Source organism: Triturus cristatus, chromosome 2_1 (assembly GCF_964204655.1).
Source record: "Triturus cristatus chromosome 2_1, aTriCri1.1, whole genome shotgun sequence".
In the NCBI taxonomy this organism is placed as follows: domain Eukaryota; kingdom Metazoa; phylum Chordata; class Amphibia; order Caudata; family Salamandridae; genus Triturus; species Triturus cristatus.
Window position 1 is genome coordinate 177,055,623 of NC_140581.1, and position 19,103 is coordinate 177,074,725.

General features: G+C 43.6%; 1 protein-coding gene across 7 annotated transcripts in view; it reads right to left on the reverse strand.

The window, feature by feature from the left end:
- PIAS2 (protein inhibitor of activated STAT 2) overlaps nucleotides 1-19,103 on the reverse strand; it is a 451,007-nt gene that overhangs the window by 188,890 nt on the left and 243,014 nt on the right. For all 7 annotated transcript variants that reach the window (XM_085629369.1, XM_085629360.1, XM_085629352.1 and 4 more), the window contains exon 7: nucleotides 16,608-16,713. In XM_085629369.1, coding sequence (XP_085485495.1) covers nucleotides 16,608-16,713 — 106 coding nt within the window. The remainder of the gene's footprint in view (nucleotides 1-16,607; nucleotides 16,714-19,103) is intronic.

The following is a 19,103-nucleotide window of genomic DNA, read 5'->3' on the forward strand; positions in this document are numbered from 1 at the left end:
CGCAATATAGCAAGAATATGGAAGGGAGTAGTCAAGCCAAGGTTCACTGATTGGGAGTCAGACATGGATTGGTGTATGGAAGCGGAGAGGGTTATCTACGAGAGCAGGGGATGCCCACTTAAATGGACGAAAATCTGGGGCCCTTGGAATGCGAGTAGAGGTTTGCTATGTACCCCTTTCAGCGATACTCCCATATTGTCAGTGGATAATGAGGCTCTGTAATGTTTTGAATACGTTGGGAACTACGAAACGTGATTATATTGTAGACCCTGTGCGACGATTTGTCTTTCACCGTACTAATGTATGCGATTACCGAATAATGTTGATGACGGCACTGCACTTTCTTTAGTTTGTATTGTTTTTATGTTGATTCTTACAATAAAAAAACGATTTAAAAAAAAAAAAAAAAAAAGAAGAAATCTTCTGGCCCAGCACCTATTTTTATATGAGACAAATCAGGGAATCAGGATTCCCGCGTTCAGTGACTACTGCCTTTTTCATTTTTATATACATTTGCTGCAGTTGCCCCATAACCCATCTTCTCCTACATAATTTTAAGCTTTAACCCAAAAAAAAATGTTCTACCTCAAACCGATGCAAAGTTAACAAAACTATTGTAAATGGGGTGCATCAGAACACCTAACAAGTAGCAAACGTTAACTGGCCAGCTGTATTCAGACATCTGAAGGTGATGGCAGTCTAGCCAGATAGTGTAAACATTTCCAACTGTGCAAGATCAGAGCTGAAATAGAGTAATAATCGTTTTATTCCTGCAGATGTCTCCTCATCTACACTTGTTGACTGTGTGAAAAATTGCCAACAGGCAGTAATCAGATTCACTGTGGTATTATATAGTTATATACTTGCGTATATAAGTTAAGGTAAACAATAATACTAAGCTCAAAATACACAGCAGTCAGCAGCAAATTGAAACTTATACCCCTTATATTCACATAAGTCATATCTGGTACAAGGGTTGTCCATCACCAGCTCTCTACACCCAAAAAAATCAGACATCACAAAATAAACAGGCATGGAATATCTGAAGAGATCTGTCACACATTGCTGCAAAATTCGGACACTTTAATATAGCCCAATGCTGCAGGTCCCAACTATCTACACACTCTTACCACTTCTTTACAGCTCACAATGACACTCAGATATGGGATGATATGAACAATGCCCATCACAACAGATCTCTTCACTTCTCTCTCCCGCCAAACAGGCCAGCTAAAGACCACACAAGATCTCAAGACTGGACAACCCAGGGCAGTAACTAGCTAAGCAGACTATAATCATAAGAAATACCATAAAGGGACCTGCAGAGCTGTTCAAAGCTACAAGCATACTGAAAACCATAAAACTGCACGCTTGTCTCACGTTGCTACACGTTGAGTCCCATTACACAATAACCACATGGGTGGTCATCAAACAGGACATGGAAATACTTCCCACTTAGGATTAAAACAAAGACAACATCCTTCCAATCACACACCATACACGATGGAGCATGCTACACATGTAGGGTTAGTAAGCACTACAAATTCGAAAATCTAATAGAATATTAGATTAAAAAATACAACCATGCCCAGCTTGGCATTAGCGAGACCAGATGGACACAGCCTGGAGAGAAAAGACTCATCCAGGAAGAATGCTGCTGTATTCTGGAAATGAAGAAGAGAACACCCCACATACTCAGGGAGAAGCACTAATTCTACCGTCAGCAACGCACAGAGCTCTGATTGGATAGGAAGCCCACGGTCCCAGAATCATCTCAGCAACCTTCTGCACAAAGAAAAAGAGGGTCAACATGAATGTTATCCAGTGGTATACATCCACAAATGACAGCAAAAAAAGAGGCTAAAGAACAGTTTTACAACAGACTCCACCTTGGAGAAATGCCTTGAGAGAGACATCCCCATACTAATGGGGGACCTCAATGTCAAGACTGGAAGGGACAACACTGGGTACGAAGTAGTCATGGGCAACCATTGCCTTGGTGACATGAACAAGAATGGTGGAAGGCTCGCAGATCTCGGTGCAGGGCCGGACTGGTAACCGAAACCGGGCCTGCCAAAGAGCTCAGCCAGCACTGGGGAGGGTGGATGGGGTGTGATAGTGGAAAACCTTGTGCCGGTTTTTAGGTCTCGCATGACCCAGCGCATGCGCTGGACTGGCAAGACTTTTAGTGAGGGCTCAAAAAATGCTACCATGGCCAGCCTACAGCTACAGTGCATGTGCGCGGGCTTAGGAGCAGAGGCACCATATGGCAAACCTCATTATGCTCATTAAGCGCCAGCGATCACTTTCACCCGCGATCACTTTCGCGGCGCCCCTTTGATGTTCTTGTTCAAAGAACATCAAAGAACATGTTGTGTTAATGCTTTGCTGCGTCCGTTTGTGCTTTGTGCTTTCTCTTTCCACAAACTTGCTGTTTGTGTTCCTTTATTTTGATATGCTTTTAGTATTACTGTCACACACACAACCACAACCACCCACACAACCACACGCACAACCATACACACATAACCCCACACACAACCACACAACTCCACACACAACCCCACGCACAACCACACGCGAGCAACCACACGCGCGCAACCACACGCACACAACCACACGCACACAACCAACCACAACTCCACACCCGCAATCACACACAACCACACACACAACCACACGCACACAACCACATGCACACAACCACACAACCACATGCACACCCGCAATCAACCACACAACCACACACAAACACACCTAACCACACACACAACCGCCCACAACCAACCACACATCCACACTCGCAATCACACACAACCACACACAACCACACCCACACACAACCAACCACACATCCACACCCGCAATCACACACAACCACACACACAACCACACACACACCACACACACACAACTGCACACACACACCACACACACACAACTGCACACACAACCGCACACACAACCACACACACAACCGCACACACAACCACACATCCACCCACACCCGCAATCACACCCAACCACACAACCACACACACACATAACCGCACACACAACCACACACACACATAACCGCACACACAACCACACCCAACCACACATCCACACACACACACACCCACCCCCGCAATCACACCCAACCACACATCCACACCAATAACTGCACACACATAACCGCACACACACATAACCGCACACACCCAACCACACATCCACAACCACATATCCACACCCTGAACCACACACACAACCACACACATCCACACCGGCAATCACACACAACCACAACCACACCCAACCACAACCACACACACACCCGCAATCACACATAACCACACCCACAACCACACACACACACACATAACCACACCCACAACCACACGCACAACCAAACAACCACACGCACAACCACACCCACAACCACACACACCACATGCACAACCACACGCGCAACCACACGCACAACCACACGCACAACCAACCACACACACAACCACACAACCACACACAACCATACCAAACCACACACACAACCGCACACAACCACAACCAACCACACATCCACACCCGCAATCACACACAACCACAACCACACACAACAACACCCACAACCACACACAACCAACCACACATCCACACCCGCAGTCACCCACAACCACACACACAACCACACACAACTGCACACACAACCACACACACAACCACACACACGCATAACCGCACACACAACCACACCCAACCACACATCCACCCGCAATCACACCCAACCACACATTCACACAACCACACACACCACACACACATAACCGCACACACAACCACACACACACATAACCGCACACACAACCACACCCAACAGGGTGCCAATATTGCTGCAAAACTGGCAGCGAAATCAAAAACAGCCCCCCAGGGGTCTAAAACTAGCCCTCACCCTGGGGGCACGCCGGGGAAATTCCCAGTGCCCACTACATCCAGTCTGGCCCTGTCTCTGTGCCCTGAACAGTCTGGAGATGGGCTGCAATTCATTCCCGCACAAAAGAATACACCAGGGAACGTGGGTGTCACCAGACCAGACAGGAGAGAATCAGATCAACCATGTCTGCATTGCCAAGATGGTGCGGAGGTTCCTGCAGGATGTGAGAGTGATGAGAGGGGTGGAGGTAGAGTCAGACCATCAACCTTGTCATGGCCAGGCTAAAGCTGAAGAGAGCATCGATAGAGCAGACAAACCAACGCCAAAAGATATAACCCGCCCTTCTCAAAGATGCACAGAAATGGAGTGAACTCTCAGTCACCACAGTAACAAGCTTCACATCCTGCAAGAACTAGAGAATGAGAAAGACCCAGTAGAAAACCAGTGTGATAAGATCAAAGAAACAGTGGCATCAACCTGCCAGGAGCTACTAGTTCCCAAAAACACCAGCGTAAAGAATGGGTCTCCACCAAGACTCTGCAAAATCCATGCAAAAAAGGAAAGGAAATCTGCAGTCAACACCAGCTGAACAAGAGCAGAAAAAGAAAAAGCTCAAGGTGAATACACCAAAACAAACAAGGAAGCAAAGAGAAGCTTAAAGCAGACAAGGGAATATTCATCAATGGTCTTTCCACAGGAGCCAAGAAAGCTGCAAGCTATGGAAATTTGAAAGAACTCTACGACATAACAAGGAAACTCTCTGGCAGATGCAGCAAGCCAGAAAGGCTGGTTAAATACAAAGCTGGGAAGACAATCATGGGTAACAAAGACCAACAACGAAGATGGGTGGAGCACTTTTTAGAACTGTGGAGCACTTTTTAGAACTGCTGAACCAACCTGTGCCACAGTCTCCACCAGATATACAGCCAGCTGTCAAGTACATGCCAATCGACTGAGAAAAGGGAAGGCAGCCGTACTTGACAACATTCCGGTAGAGGTACTGAAGGCAGCCATTGAAATATCAGTAGACATGCTCTACACCATGTTTGGAAGGATGTGGAAAGAGGAAAAGGTGCCAACAGACTGGAAGGAGGGATATTTAATCAAAATCCCCAGGAAAGCTGACCAGAGGAATTGCACAAACTATAGAGGGATAACTATTCTATCAATCCCAGTCTAAGCGTTCCACAGAGTTATACTGAACAGAATAAAGGAACAAGTTGATGCCCAGTTACAAGACCAGCAAGCTGGCTTCCGCAAAGATAGATTCTGCACACACCAGACTGAAACAGTGTGCATCATTATTGAGCAGTTGTTGTAATGGAACACTCAACCTTCTTGTCAACCTCATGGACTATGAGAAGGCATTCAACAGCATGGAGAGAGGGACCCTTTGGAAACTCCTCCGCTTTGGTGTGCCATACGCACTCCTAAGAATCATCGGGAACTCCTACGAGGGAATGACCTGCAAGATAGTTCATGGAGTACAACTCACTGAAGCCTTTGAATTGTAAACCAGCGTCCACCCAGGTTGTATGTTCTCACCTTTTCTCTTCCTGCTGGCCATACACTGAGATCATGAAGACATCCACTGCAAGGGAAAGAAATGGGATCCAGGGGACACCTTGGACGCAGCTTGATGACCCAGACTTTGCAGATTACCTGGCCCTTCCCTTCACATACCCATCCGCAGATGCAAGAGACAACCAACAAAGTGGCAGCCAAATCCGCACAACTTGGCTTCAATATCCACAGGGGAAAACCAAGATCCTGAAGGCTAACATGGCAATCATTCTTGCAGGCAATGCATTTTAAGAGGTCGGGCCTTCATCTTCCTGGGCAGAGTGAAAGACAATCAGGGTGGCACGGACGCCTACGTCAAGGCAAAAATTGGCAAAGCAAGGACTGCCTTCATTCAGCTAAAGAAGATATGGAGCTTCAAGGACCTAACAATGCAAGCCAAGATAAGACTTTTTAAAACAAGGTAAAATCACCCTGTCCCATCCCCCACCCCCCCAGACGCAGGGTAGGGATTGCATAACAGGAGTACGCCTGAAACCTTTATTATTTTATATACACTGTTCTTAGCACCAAGGTGGAACTATACCCGCTATTCACCATTTTGGTGAGTTTAATCATTTTCATATGATTCTGTCTATTGATAATCATAGCACATGTACTCTATACAATAATAACGTTGGTTTAACAAATATATTAAAGAACGTCCCATTTTGTATTCGCTGTATACTTCTCTGAGAAAAAAAAGTGCTCGAGTGACTGAGCCAAATGGTTCTAGATCTGTTACCACGATCCCTGAAGGGTCATGGTTGCCATGTTTAGTGATTGCCCGAAACCATTTGCTCCCTGTTCAGGTTAGGGGGGGGGTTTATGGTGGCACTGCTACGGGCGTGGACGGATGCTGGTGTGCCGTCACTGTAAGGTAATTCATGTCCCCGATAGGCACGGAGACTTTCCTACATGTTCCCTTATGGACTACGGGTAATTAGTAGCTCTTGTTCCCTCTTTAGGACTTTGAGGTTTCAAGTTAACAGATTTCTGATTATTTTATACGGGATTCAAGCTGACATACGTGCGGATGCAGTAGCGGCATATCTATAAGGTAATCACTAGCCCGATAGCCACGGACAGTTGTCCATTGCTTTCACTATTTTCAATCTTTTAATCTGCAGGAAATCGAGGTCGCAGGGAACCAGTTTTCCAGTAATTACGGCCGTACCCACCAAGGTAATTCCTACCCAGTACACACTTTTAATTACTCGGGTGCACCCATTCTTGGCTGCCCAACAGGGGATACTATTAAGAACTTGGGGTCACATATACAGGTTTCTTTCCTCACACCATCATCTCACGGTGCTTGGTATGCATGCTGTCAAGGCCAGCAGAGAATCTTTTTTATTTCCTGTTACCTGCAGGTATTACTATCATCCCCAGATAACCACTCTGGCACCCTGGACAGAGCCAATCTTGGGCTCCATAACTCACCGAGCCGTTAATTAAGCATACGGCTGTCACACAGGTGAGAAGTACATCTCCTCTCACCATTGTGATACATTCATCAGGTTGTGACATTCAGCACCTCATCTAAAAATTCTGTCTCTTTACCATACAGGCTATACCCTATTTCTTTCCCAGTCCTGAAGAAGACCAGAGTAGATTTTTTCCACTAACACTCTTATCATAAGGGTCGAAACGTCGACTTACTGAACAAGACATCCCGTACCAACATTTCACATAGTGATGCCTGACGTCAAGGTTCCATGTGCTAAATAATGGGTCAAGTTATTGTGGATGCTTAGTAAGTATTTCTTTACTTTCCCCTTTTTCTCCCCGTCTACTATAAATGTTCACTGTTCATTTTTGTATATTGCACGGCACATGCTTATGTATGTAAAATATTTCTGTATGGTTTATCCCTTGTTTACACTTGTACACATAATGCGAGATACAGTATATGACTAATAAAATATCGTCCACTTTCTGGAATTTAGTGTGTCAGTCTCAGTTTGTCCCTTTGCCTGTATGGTAACTGTATACCATTGATTGGTCTTTCCTACTGATCAGGACCAATACAAACACAAAAGAAATTCTGTCTTGCTCGACAGAACCGACCATTATCTTATACTATCATAGTAACCCAGGTTCTGTGAGATAACGGGACGCCCAATTAATTTTCAATGGAATAAGTCTATGCACCTCACCCAAAGGTTATGTTTACAACAAACGTGCAGAACCTTCAAATTAGTGGGAACTACACAACCAGTCCAGCCCTTCATCAACACCCATCTGAGGAAAATCCTCCAAATCCGCTGGCAAAAACCATAAGCAACAATGACTTATAGCAGCAGACTTTCCAACTCTCTGCACATGAAGAAATCATGAAAAGATACTGGGGCTGGATAAGTCACAGTCCCTGCAAGTTCGCATCAAATACCACTAGGCAAGCCATCGCCTGGAGCTCTCAAGGGAAAAAGAGAAGAGAAAGGCCAAGAAAGACCTGGCGTCGAGGATTTGTGGGTGACTGCAAGGCGATGGGTTGCAACTGGAGTCAAACTGAAAGAAAAGCCAGGGCATAGATGGTTGGAGAGCCTTGACACAACCCAGCAGGGGCAGCAGACATAATTAATACAATATTCTATGTGCCAACTTCATTAATGGATTAAAGACAGTAGGATTGGATGTCTTTTAATTGTCTGAAGTTAAACTTAGACAAAACAGGTATTGATTTAAGATGGTCCTCTATCTTGTTGGACTCCAACTGGAGACCTGAAGAGCTGGGCAATGCAGTCAGAAACATTTCAGTAATTACAGATGATTTCTGCTTGCTTTTGCCCCAAATTGAGAAAGTCACATCCTCCGGATTTTGACATTTAAAGATCTTAAGGAAAGCCATGCTTTTTATTCCTACATGAGCTCATAAATCTATCATGGGTTGGTTGGATGTCGCCTTAACTACGTCAATGTGGTCTACTTGGGGTTTCTGGCAAATCAAGTTCAACATTTACAATTAGCGTAAAACTGTGCAGAACATTTCCTTCTCAAGCTACAGTGTAATGCTTTCATTTCTGGGTGTTTTATGGGCTGTCTATCAAGAAAAGTTTTTTCTTTAAACAACTGAATTTGCTTTATAGTGTTTGTTAAGCAATTGTTTTAATGCCATGTTCCTATTAAAACTATAGCCACTTTTCCACTTGTATTCTTCAGTTCCCTAACAGTAAGAAAGCACGTAAAGTGGCAGATCATATCTCGATCAGGTTGAACTTACGTGGAATTTGCTCCGCTTCCATCTGAGATGTTAAACCAAATTCAGAAAACAGCTTAATATCTGGATGTTTAGGCAATAGTCCACTCAGTAGTTGTGATTGTCTGTTGATCTCCATTCATTGTCAGGACACTTTTGGGGAAACACACTATTCACAAATACCCTAAATAAATAAGTAAATACCTATATAGTATTCAACTAGATCGTAGTTCCAAGAGTACATTATCCTCAGCCGTGAACCCCTCACAAGGGCAGCTAAAAGGAGTAAGCTACCTCATAATGGAGATAGTCTGCTGTATCGAAGCACTTTAAAAACCTTTTGAGTTAAGCCCAAAGACTATGACGCTGGGGGTCCTACATAGGGCTTTTTGCGTTATCCCAGTTTGTCTCTTGCTGCCATTTTGCACGAGAATTGAGCACACATTTTTCAGTAGGCTGATGACACGCTTCTAGTGTTCATATCTGCTTAATCTCCGCTGTACTTCATTAACAAATACTTATATATTTTATCAAGTTGAACCCCATTAAGTCTGTGATCCCTCTACCATTAGGGGAGATCCTGATGCAACATCCTCTATGGGATTATGTCCAGCTCTTCATATAGTAGAAAGAAACCAAGGAATACTACTATACTGAGATTTATCTGTCTTTTAACATTTCAGTTATTGTTAAAAGTAATTATTTCCAACTAAAATAACTTTTGTACAGCTAACAACCATAAATGAATTTGTGTGGTCAAGGCTGGATTGAGGAAGTGGAGTGACAATTTATTATAATGCTTCCACCACTTTCTGGTTGTCGTAGTTAATTGTTTCAATGTCTCTAAAAACTATATGGACAGAGATAAATGACGGAGAAAGGCCATGCCAGAGTATAAGAGTCACGCACATCATTTGATTCGAAGTAATCAGTATGGATTGAAGTATCATCTCTCATCTTATAATATTCACGTACTCCCTCAGTCTTGTTAAGTTTTTTGATTATATCCTCTTATCTCCAACTACTAGCTCTGAGCTTCAGAGGGATGAATCAACAAATCAGATATGTCTCATTCTTCTGCAAGAAGTTGGAGGTGCACATAAGTAATTGAGCATTTTACTTGTGCTGGATCTAGCAATATGGACCAAATTCAACTCCACACACATTTCAGAATGCAGTAGGCCTGAAAATATTTTCATGACTGTTGGAAAAACACACTCCCACACTGAAAGGGTGGTGGTGTCCTCCTCAACACACTGTGGTAGCTTGGCTCGAGTGGTCAGGAATCAGGCACCGTGCTAAGCATACGTCATACCCATACAATAACCATGCGTGCATCCGTTCCAAAAACGACTCTACACCGTAAAAATTATGAAAATATCTTTCTTTATCTTCTTTTTCTCTTAGTTGCTGATTAGATAAATATTAACACAATCACAATATACAAGGCTTTTTAAATAGTGCAGGTCAAATAAATACTGTCTTAATGATTCAATAAATAGGGGTGATCATAAATAAGGAAGGCATAAATATAAGTGCAATACATACAGGCAATTAAATATTCTGAGGCAATAAATACTGCAAACCAATAAATATTGTGCAACAATAAATACTGTGGAACAATAAATACAGTGAAGCAATAAATAGGTTAAATACAATAAATACAGTGCCCTCAATAAATAATTAAACGCTGACAGTGACACTTATAGAATCAGATCACATTTGAGATTACTATGGGCTGATTTGGCCCAGGCACAGCTTGTAGTTATGTGGATGGCTTGAGGGTGTCTACTCCCTGGCTTGGACAAGGCTGAGGCCTAAACTGAGGTAGATCAAGGGGGGGGATACTAGAGACCTGGCTCTCTCACTCTACACAACCCCTCTGAATTAGTCTCAGCTCACCCCTGGCACAGTCCAGCTGGTTCCAGCACCTCTCTAACCCCTGAGTAGTCTCTTAGGATTCCAAAGGGCCTTTGGTGCCCTCTATTCCACTTACTGCCCTTTTTCTGAAGCTCCGACGCCGCTGGAGTCGTGTCGACGCCGTGAGGCGGTTCCGGTTCGATGTCGGCGGCCTCGGCACAATGTCAGTTCTTGACGACGCCGGTAGGTGGTTCCGGTTCGATGTCGGCGGCCTCGGCTCGATCTCGACCTCCGATTCGATGGCGTCGGGCAGTCTTGGCTCGATGTCGACTTCGGGCGGCTCCGGTCCGATGGCGACCTCAGTTTCGATGACGTCGGCCGGCCTTGGCTCGATGTCGACTTCCGGCGGCTCCGGAGTGCGATCCCCACTCCCGATCTCCGGTGCTCCTCTCCTCAGGTTTCCGGCGACTCCGGAGTGCGACCTCCACTCCCGACCTCCGGCACGATTCCCTTCAGGTTCCGGCGACTCCGGAGTGCGATCTCCACTCCCGACCTACGCCACGCTTCACCTCGGTCTCCGGCAACTCCGGAGGGCGGACTTCACTCCCCCGTCGACGCCGCTCACTCGACCTCGGGTGACTTCCTCCTCGACCTCTGGTACTCTCCACGACCTCCGTCGGCGCCCTCTCTCGACCTCTGGCGGCTCCGGGTACGACGTCTGCTTTCCAGTCAGCGCCGCTTCTCCACCTCGGGCTCCAGGTCTCAGGCTTCTCGACGTCGGACTCCAGGGAAACCAATATCCAGGTCAGGATCTTGCTGTTCTTGGATTCTAAGGCCTGTTCCTGCTGTCCAGGTCCTTAAGATGGTTTTTCTTGCTTCTTCCCACACAGGGCTCCAGGCTGGGCTCAGTCAGTAGGGACTAGTATCAAGGGTGGGTTTATGGACCCCACTCCAGGCACAAGTTTCCACCCCTGCTGCCTCACTCCTTCCTCCTTCAGGTTTCTGCTGCTCACTCCTCACCAGTCAGGTGCCAACTGCCAGCTCCAACTGCCAACTCTCTGTCTTAGCTTCCCAACATTCTAAACCGCCTCCAACTGTCACAGGGTTCTGGAATGTTCTGGAAGGTGCTAGTAGGTCCCAGTGGGTGCTGGTGATGTCACAGGTGGCCACCATTTTGTGCTCCAGGCCCTCAGACAGAAGTTCCAGGGGTAGATAAAATGGCTCCCTGAATCTGCAGCAACACTAAAAAATCTGGTGGTTCCCAAAAAGGAAAAATTCAAACAGGGTTTGAGGCAAAAGTGGGACAAAATAAATAATGATGAGGAGGGACCACCCAAAGGGCTGACAGGTCTAACAATGACATTAGACTTTGGATTGCCTTTGGCACTGTTCCCTATGACTGAACAAGATTACAAGTTTTTTTTTATCTTATATGACATTGGAAATTAAGATCATCAACCCATAAAGAATGCAGAAAAGGCTCCATTATAGGAATCAAAACTACAATTTAACACATTCTCCTCATCAAGACCTTAAAGGCAGTTGACTTTGGTTAAAAATGTAAAAATAACATGTTAATCTAGGAGTTGACACTCTATGTTCAGATAATTTGTAAATTAAAAGAGCGCTATCTCCCTGGAGAGTATCCTGGTGCTGAGCAGGTAAGACGCTAACCCAATCAGGGGACACAAGTGATTACTCAAAGCGGCAGGTCTGCAGCTTATGCGGGATTAGAGAAATGTGGAGGAGGCTCAGCTGTGTGGCAGCAGGTCATTCCACAGTTTAGGAGCAATATAGGAGAAGGCATGACCTCCTGATTTGGTTCTCTGTATGCCTGGGATGTTTGTGACTAAGAGTCTGGCCGCGCAGAGTTGTCTGGGGAATTGTTAAAGAATATATAATTGTTAGTCAGTCAGTCAATTAGTCTTTATTCGATAATTTACAACCATAAAAGACACAATACAAACATAAAAGTGTCATAATATATCATAAAAGCGATAGCACCCTAAAAACTTACATTCCTTAGAAAATTTAATATCAACTATATTGAATTTTCCAACATCATTGACTAAGTTAGTAAATATATAAATACATCCATAAAACCAATTCCTACACAATATTCACCAAGGGATGCCTGCTTACCAATAGCATAGTCAGATAGTATGTACAAATACCGGACCAGCCTCCAAATCTTTCCTTCTCAGTGCCCAAAACCAGCTAAGAAATGTCACCATCGCGATCACAATATCTGGACTTGTATTTGATACCAAGATACGCAGAGCTGTCATACACGATCTGGTACCTAGATTGGAACACAGTGGCTTGAGCCACCTTCGACGGGGGCCATTATAGGCCGGGCACACAAACAGTACATGGGTTATCGACTCAACCTGGGATGGACACAAAGGGCAATTGGTATCATGAGCCATATTCCACTTTGCAGTGAATGATCTTATGGGGAGAGAGCCTACTCTGAATTGGTGATATAGTTTCCTATCACCAGGTTTTGTAATCAGATTCCAGTAAGCTTGCTTCCATTGCAGGCTTATGCTCCAAAAAGATACCCGTGAGCGAACTACTGCTCACCCCCGAAAGTGTCTTTTTAGTAATCATAGCCCAGTAGAGTTCTTTGTACTCATTTTTATTGGGAAATAAGTTCCCTATAGGATCTTCCCACAAATGGCGAAGCCCCATGTCAAACAAATTACCCTTGATCTTTTGGAGCCATTTGATTTTAGAAGGCAGATCAGCATTTCTAATATGCATTAGTGCATTGGCATAAGACGTTAATTCAGGAGTAGTCCAAGGCCTCCTCCAGTAGGCTAGGGGTCTAAATCCAGCAGCCTCATCGAAGGAGGTACATCCCAGATCAGACAACAGGGGCTTGATGGGGTTTGATTGGGGGAGGGCGATCAATGTTCTCAGAAACTTGTTTTGTGCAAGAACTAGGGGTGATAAATTTTCAAACCCCCAGTGTTCTGCACCATATATTATGGAAGCCCTGATTTTCCCATTATAAATCGATAAAGCGGGCCCCACCGGTTTAGTATTTGAAAGTCGATGTTCTTTAAGTAGGGCACCTGCTAACTGGTTGTGCCTGAGAACTAAAACATCTAACTGGGGTGTCCAGTTCATCTTCCTACCCATTGTCACTACTAGATAGGTGAAGGTATCATTTTGTTCCAAAAGTGCTTTATTCATTTCAACTCTCACTTTAATAAGTTTATGTTTATGCAGCACCATGAACTTGGTTTTATCAACGTTTACTACAAGTTCTTGGTCGTTGCAAAACTCTATAAATCTATCAAGGGCACGTTGCAGGCCACATTGAGTTTTAGATAAAATTAAAGTATCGTCTGCAAACATTAAGAGCGGAACCCTTGAGCCGGCAAGAGTTGGAGCATCTGTTGGAAAATTAGTATAATACGAAATAAGGTAGGAGCAAGGACACACCCTTGCCACACTCCCTTGTTAACTGGGAAACAGTCTGTTTAACCTGAGCATAATTAGCCTCATGGAGTTTAATAATAAAACTTAAGATTTCTAGGGGCATCCCGGCCTCCTTTAGTGTGTCCCATAGCTTGTGGCAGGGGACTAAGTCAAACGCTGATTTTAAGTCAACAAATGCTGCATTAGGGTTCCCCTGCTAGGGTCACTGTGCTCCAATATGTCATCATACATCTAAAAACGTGGTCGATGGTACTGACATGGGGTCGAAAACCCGCTTGGTAGATAGATAATACATTCTGATCTAATATCCATTCATTTACTCTACCTAGCACAAGTCTGGCAACTATTTTCTGTAAGGTATGGATTAGGCTTATCGGCGTATAGTTGCCAGGTCTGGCGCAGTCACCCTTTTTGTATATGGGAATGATTTCGGCCCCCCGCCAAGTATCTGGAATCGGCGCACTTCTAGCAATAGCATTTATGATGATAAAAATATATTCAGTCCAGTTTTTTCGATCTTTTTTATAGATATCGGCCGGGATACAATCCGGGCCAGGTGCCCTCCCTGCTGGAAACCCATCCAGGACCCTTTCTATCTCCCCTTTGTCAAAAATTAAAACAACATCAGAATTCACCACAGGGTAGTCAGTAACGATGCTCGATGAGAAGGCAAATTGACCTTGATAGTATTCCACCCAGATTTCAGGAGGTACATTATTCGTTGGTGTGAGCCCTATCGCACCACTGCCCCATTTGACTAATTGCCAACATTTTTACCAATTCCTCCTATTACTAGCATTAGTTAAGCTCAGCCATCTGTCCTCATCAAAATCCTTCTTCGCCTTTATTTGTACGTAATTGTTAAGTTATGCTGGGCCTTTAGTGCCTTAAAGGTGCAGGTGAGACGTGTGAATTGTACTATTTTTTGTATGAGCAATTAGTGAAGCTCCTGGAGGGGAGATATGTTTGTAGCGTGGAAGGTTGAGTGTGAGCCTAGTCGCAGAGTTCTAAATGGTCTGTAGCCTTGTGAGGAGTTATTTGTTGATACCGGCATAAAGTGTGCTCCCATAATCCAGGTTGCTTGTGACTAGGAAGTGGGTAACAGTTTTCCGGGTGTCAATTGGTAGCCACTTGAAGATCCTCCCCAGCATCTTTAGTCTGTGGAAGCATAAGGCAGTGATGGTGCTAAATAGGGTGGTCATGTCGAGTATGAATTCCATGATTATCCTGAGTGGGTGGTGGAGGTGGGAGTAGGTCCTAGTTCTGTTGGCCACCAAGTGGAGTAAGGAGATGGGCTCTTGCATAAGATTACGACTTCGGTTTTGTCTGAGTTCAACTTCAGGCAGTTGTTCCTCATCCAGTTGTTACAGTTACACATGCCGAGAAGTTTTTTCAGGAGCGGGTATCTTGTTTGTGAGGGACAGAAGATGTTGCATGTTCCGGGTGTAGGAGAGGACATTGATGTAGTGTGCACTGATAATGCTTGCTTGGGAGGGGGTCATGTAGGTGTTGAAGAGTGTTGAGCTTAGGGAGGACCCTAGCAGGACTCTGCAGTTGAGGTTTCAAGAGTGAATGTGAATGGTGCCTGGCTGACAGATTGGGACTTGGCAGTCAGAAAGAAACAGATCCATCAGAGTGCAGGTCCTAGGATTTCATTGTCTGGTAGGTGTAGGATGAGGATGGGGTGGGAGACCTTGTCAAATACAGCAGAGAGGACCAAGAAGTTAAGGTCGGCCATGTCTCCCCTGTCTAGGATCATGCGGATGTCATCTGTGGAGGTGGACGTTTCTATGCGGTGGCTGCATCTGAAGTCAGACTGGGTGATGAAGAGAAGTTGATGGTTATTGAGGTTATCAGTGCAGTGTCTGTTTATGATCTTTTCCAGTAGCTTGTCAGGGCATGGAAGCAGGGAGATCAAAATAGCAATGTAATCAAATACTTCTTTATTGTTCAGTAGCGATTCCGATTCTTTATAAATATCCATCTTGTTGTAACCCTTTCTGGTCTAGTGGCCATTAAGGGAACCTTGCCTCTTTACTCCCTTTTCTGCCTAGTCACATATAAGTATTTTCCTAGCCTGAGTTGTGTCCATATTTTTCATGTCCGTGTTTTTACATTTGTAAAGTTTATAAGTAACCCTACGCTCCCTCAGCTCAGGTTTGCACAGGCTTTACACACGTGGGCTCAGTCAGTGTCTGGTAACAAATGTTCAACTTCTGTTCATTCAATGTCTTGAAAGACATTTACTGGTCTCCATGAATGGACGTAATGTGTGAAGTAATATGATTAGTATCAAAATTAAACTCAATTCCTGAATTTCTGGATGCTATACATTTATGGTCACAAGGGAACCAACAGAGAATGAGAGAATAAGGGAAGTCTAGAAATAAAGGCAGTTTTAATAGTATATGTAGCAATGATGAAAAAAATATAGATTAATACTAACATTCTAATGCTTGCCATAGAACCAGAGCATTTAATCAAGAGCTAATCTCATTGTCAATGTTATTTATTTGATCCTAAGGTAAAAGTACTTTAATAAGTACTAAGAAAATGAAGTAGATTGATTTCCTGCAGTGCTCCACCCAACCTACAAAACGTTCACATTTTGGTGATACTTACTCAGTGCTCTGGAATGAACTGCATTTCTGATTCCTCTCATTTTCAATTTCTGCAACAAAACTGCTGCTGAAAGCTGGCGTACAAGGTATACAGACATGGAATAATTCTAAGGAAAGAAGAAAGATAGTAATATTGCAAATATTACTATAAAACCTTTAGCAATACTCTTTACCATAGGAATACAAGGCCACTACTTATCCTGATAAAGTACAATATCATTCCATGAAAGCACCACCACTTCCTTATACACATCTTTAAGCGTATCAATGCTCCTTTATTCAATATTAACTCCCCATCTATTTCATGAATATAGCATCAATACTATATTGCTTGATAGTGCATGCTAGTTTATCTTTTAAGAGATACACGTTGTGTCATATCTCACCACCATTTTACTCCATGTTTAGCACTACTTTCTCTGCCTCTCACTCTGTTGATGGAAGAGGCTATTGTCAACAGTATTAGCAGGTATGACTGCCAATTCTTAAGGTTTTTTTTAAAACATATTTTTATTGGTATTTCGTTGTACAGTGAGCAGTACACAATTATGATGCAATAAAGATCTTGTACAATCATTTGCAATAGACAGAGTGTAGTGATGTTGTCAAACGCTCAATATCCTAAGGGTATCCGGTAAGAGGAGGCCCAATGGACGTACACCACGGTAGGGAGTAGTACACACTGTGACCCATTCGATATTGTATTTCCGTGGGAACAGTTCCAGATTCAATGTAACCTCAGTAAAAAGCATAACTGATCCGCCATTTAGGTGCATCATATCTGGGAACATGCAGTCTATGCCACATCCGGATCTTATGTACAGCAATGTTGCCAACAGGGCAATAAAACAGAGCAACAAACAGCCTGTCTAGGGGTAGTGAAGTGATATCTACAGGTAAATTGTCGTGTATGTTTTCAAGCGCCCGGGAGAGGGCCAAGGGGGAGAAAGACAAGGAGAGGGCAACTCGTCATGTCAAAACGGGACAGGGCCCCATGAACGCCCAACCCCCGTCGCAGCCACAGACCAATTCTTAAGGTTTGTAGTGAAATTTCAAAGTCTATATATCTGCAAGGATTACATTTGGTTTCCACAGAGACATCTCAATCCCTCCACTATTTAATTTAGAGTACAATCACAAGAGTGAAATCATGAATTATTCGCAACAAGGCCTTGAATGAAGCAAAGAAATAGCTAGGCAAACAAATCCCCTGTCATTGCTCTCCTGTTCCTCCCCCAAGTAATGAGACCATCATGTTTTTGTAATGGAAGCACTACCAGATTTCACTTACAATGATCTGTGCAAAGAGAGACATCTATAAGTCCTACAGTACCATATACTGCAAGTTACTCAGAAATCCGTCAGAATAAAAAAGTGTAAAAAAGAAGTCAGAGGCACATTCAAAGGTATGCACAAGATGCCAGAGAAATAGTATGGCAGGAATGCAGGGAAAAAAACTTTACAAACAAAACTGGCAGAGAGACACCTTTTGGAGAGTACTCTTGGGCATTAGCACACATCTCTGTCAAAGGCATTCCTTAGTAATTTCCTAGAAGTTGTAGCTTGATATAAAAAGATGTAGGTGTGGCATCTCCATCAGATGCTGTGAAGATGTCCCTTGACTTCTTGACTATTGATACATGCTGAGGAAAGTAATGTTAATAAAGGTTTTCATAATCTTATGTCATGCATTTAATGATTTTTTTTTTTTTTTTAACTTACTGATCATGTGTTTTATCGAGTAGGGTTTTCAAGGCTAATTGGGAGTCATAAGCAATATATTATTCCAAATTGTTTCCTTGGTGTCGAAAATGTTTTTCTATCGTAAGTGGGTGTCCGTTTTATGTCATTTCAGTCTTCCATTTAGCATTAGCTGAGTGACCTTCAATCCTACACAAGAAGATTCATTTCTAACGAGGGAGTGGGGCTTCCAGAGAAGGACAAGGGACAGTTTTTGAGGGAGATGCAGGGCCCTCGCACAGAAAATGTAAACAAAATTGACAAAAGGTTCAAAAACTAAAATATTTAAAGCACAAATTAGGCCAGCAGTCTATTGCACTGAGGGGGTTACTTTATCAAAGGCTACCATTATGCAATATACTTTTATTGCTGCCCCATCATGCAGCCCTTTAAAGAACATCAATACATCATAAACATTTAGAATGTTCTGAAAGAAGTATACATATCCAGTACACAGGCCTATCTTCCTCTCTTATTAGCTGCTCCACAACAAGATAAGTATAACTTTACCTGTTGTATATATATATTAAGCAATTGTCTTTTACCTAAAGTTTCTAGAAAACGCTTTTACCAGTTGTATTACCAGGATGGACTATCAGCATACCTTTTCTTTAGAATTAACAATTTTAATTTAGATCAGGTTAATTGTTTCTAATTCATACATTATCAGTTTACAAGTGTAGGAAGGTGGAATCTGACTGCATGGTTGCCCCCACTTTTTTCCTGGTGTTTTGCTGGTTTTTTACTTAGTTTGGCT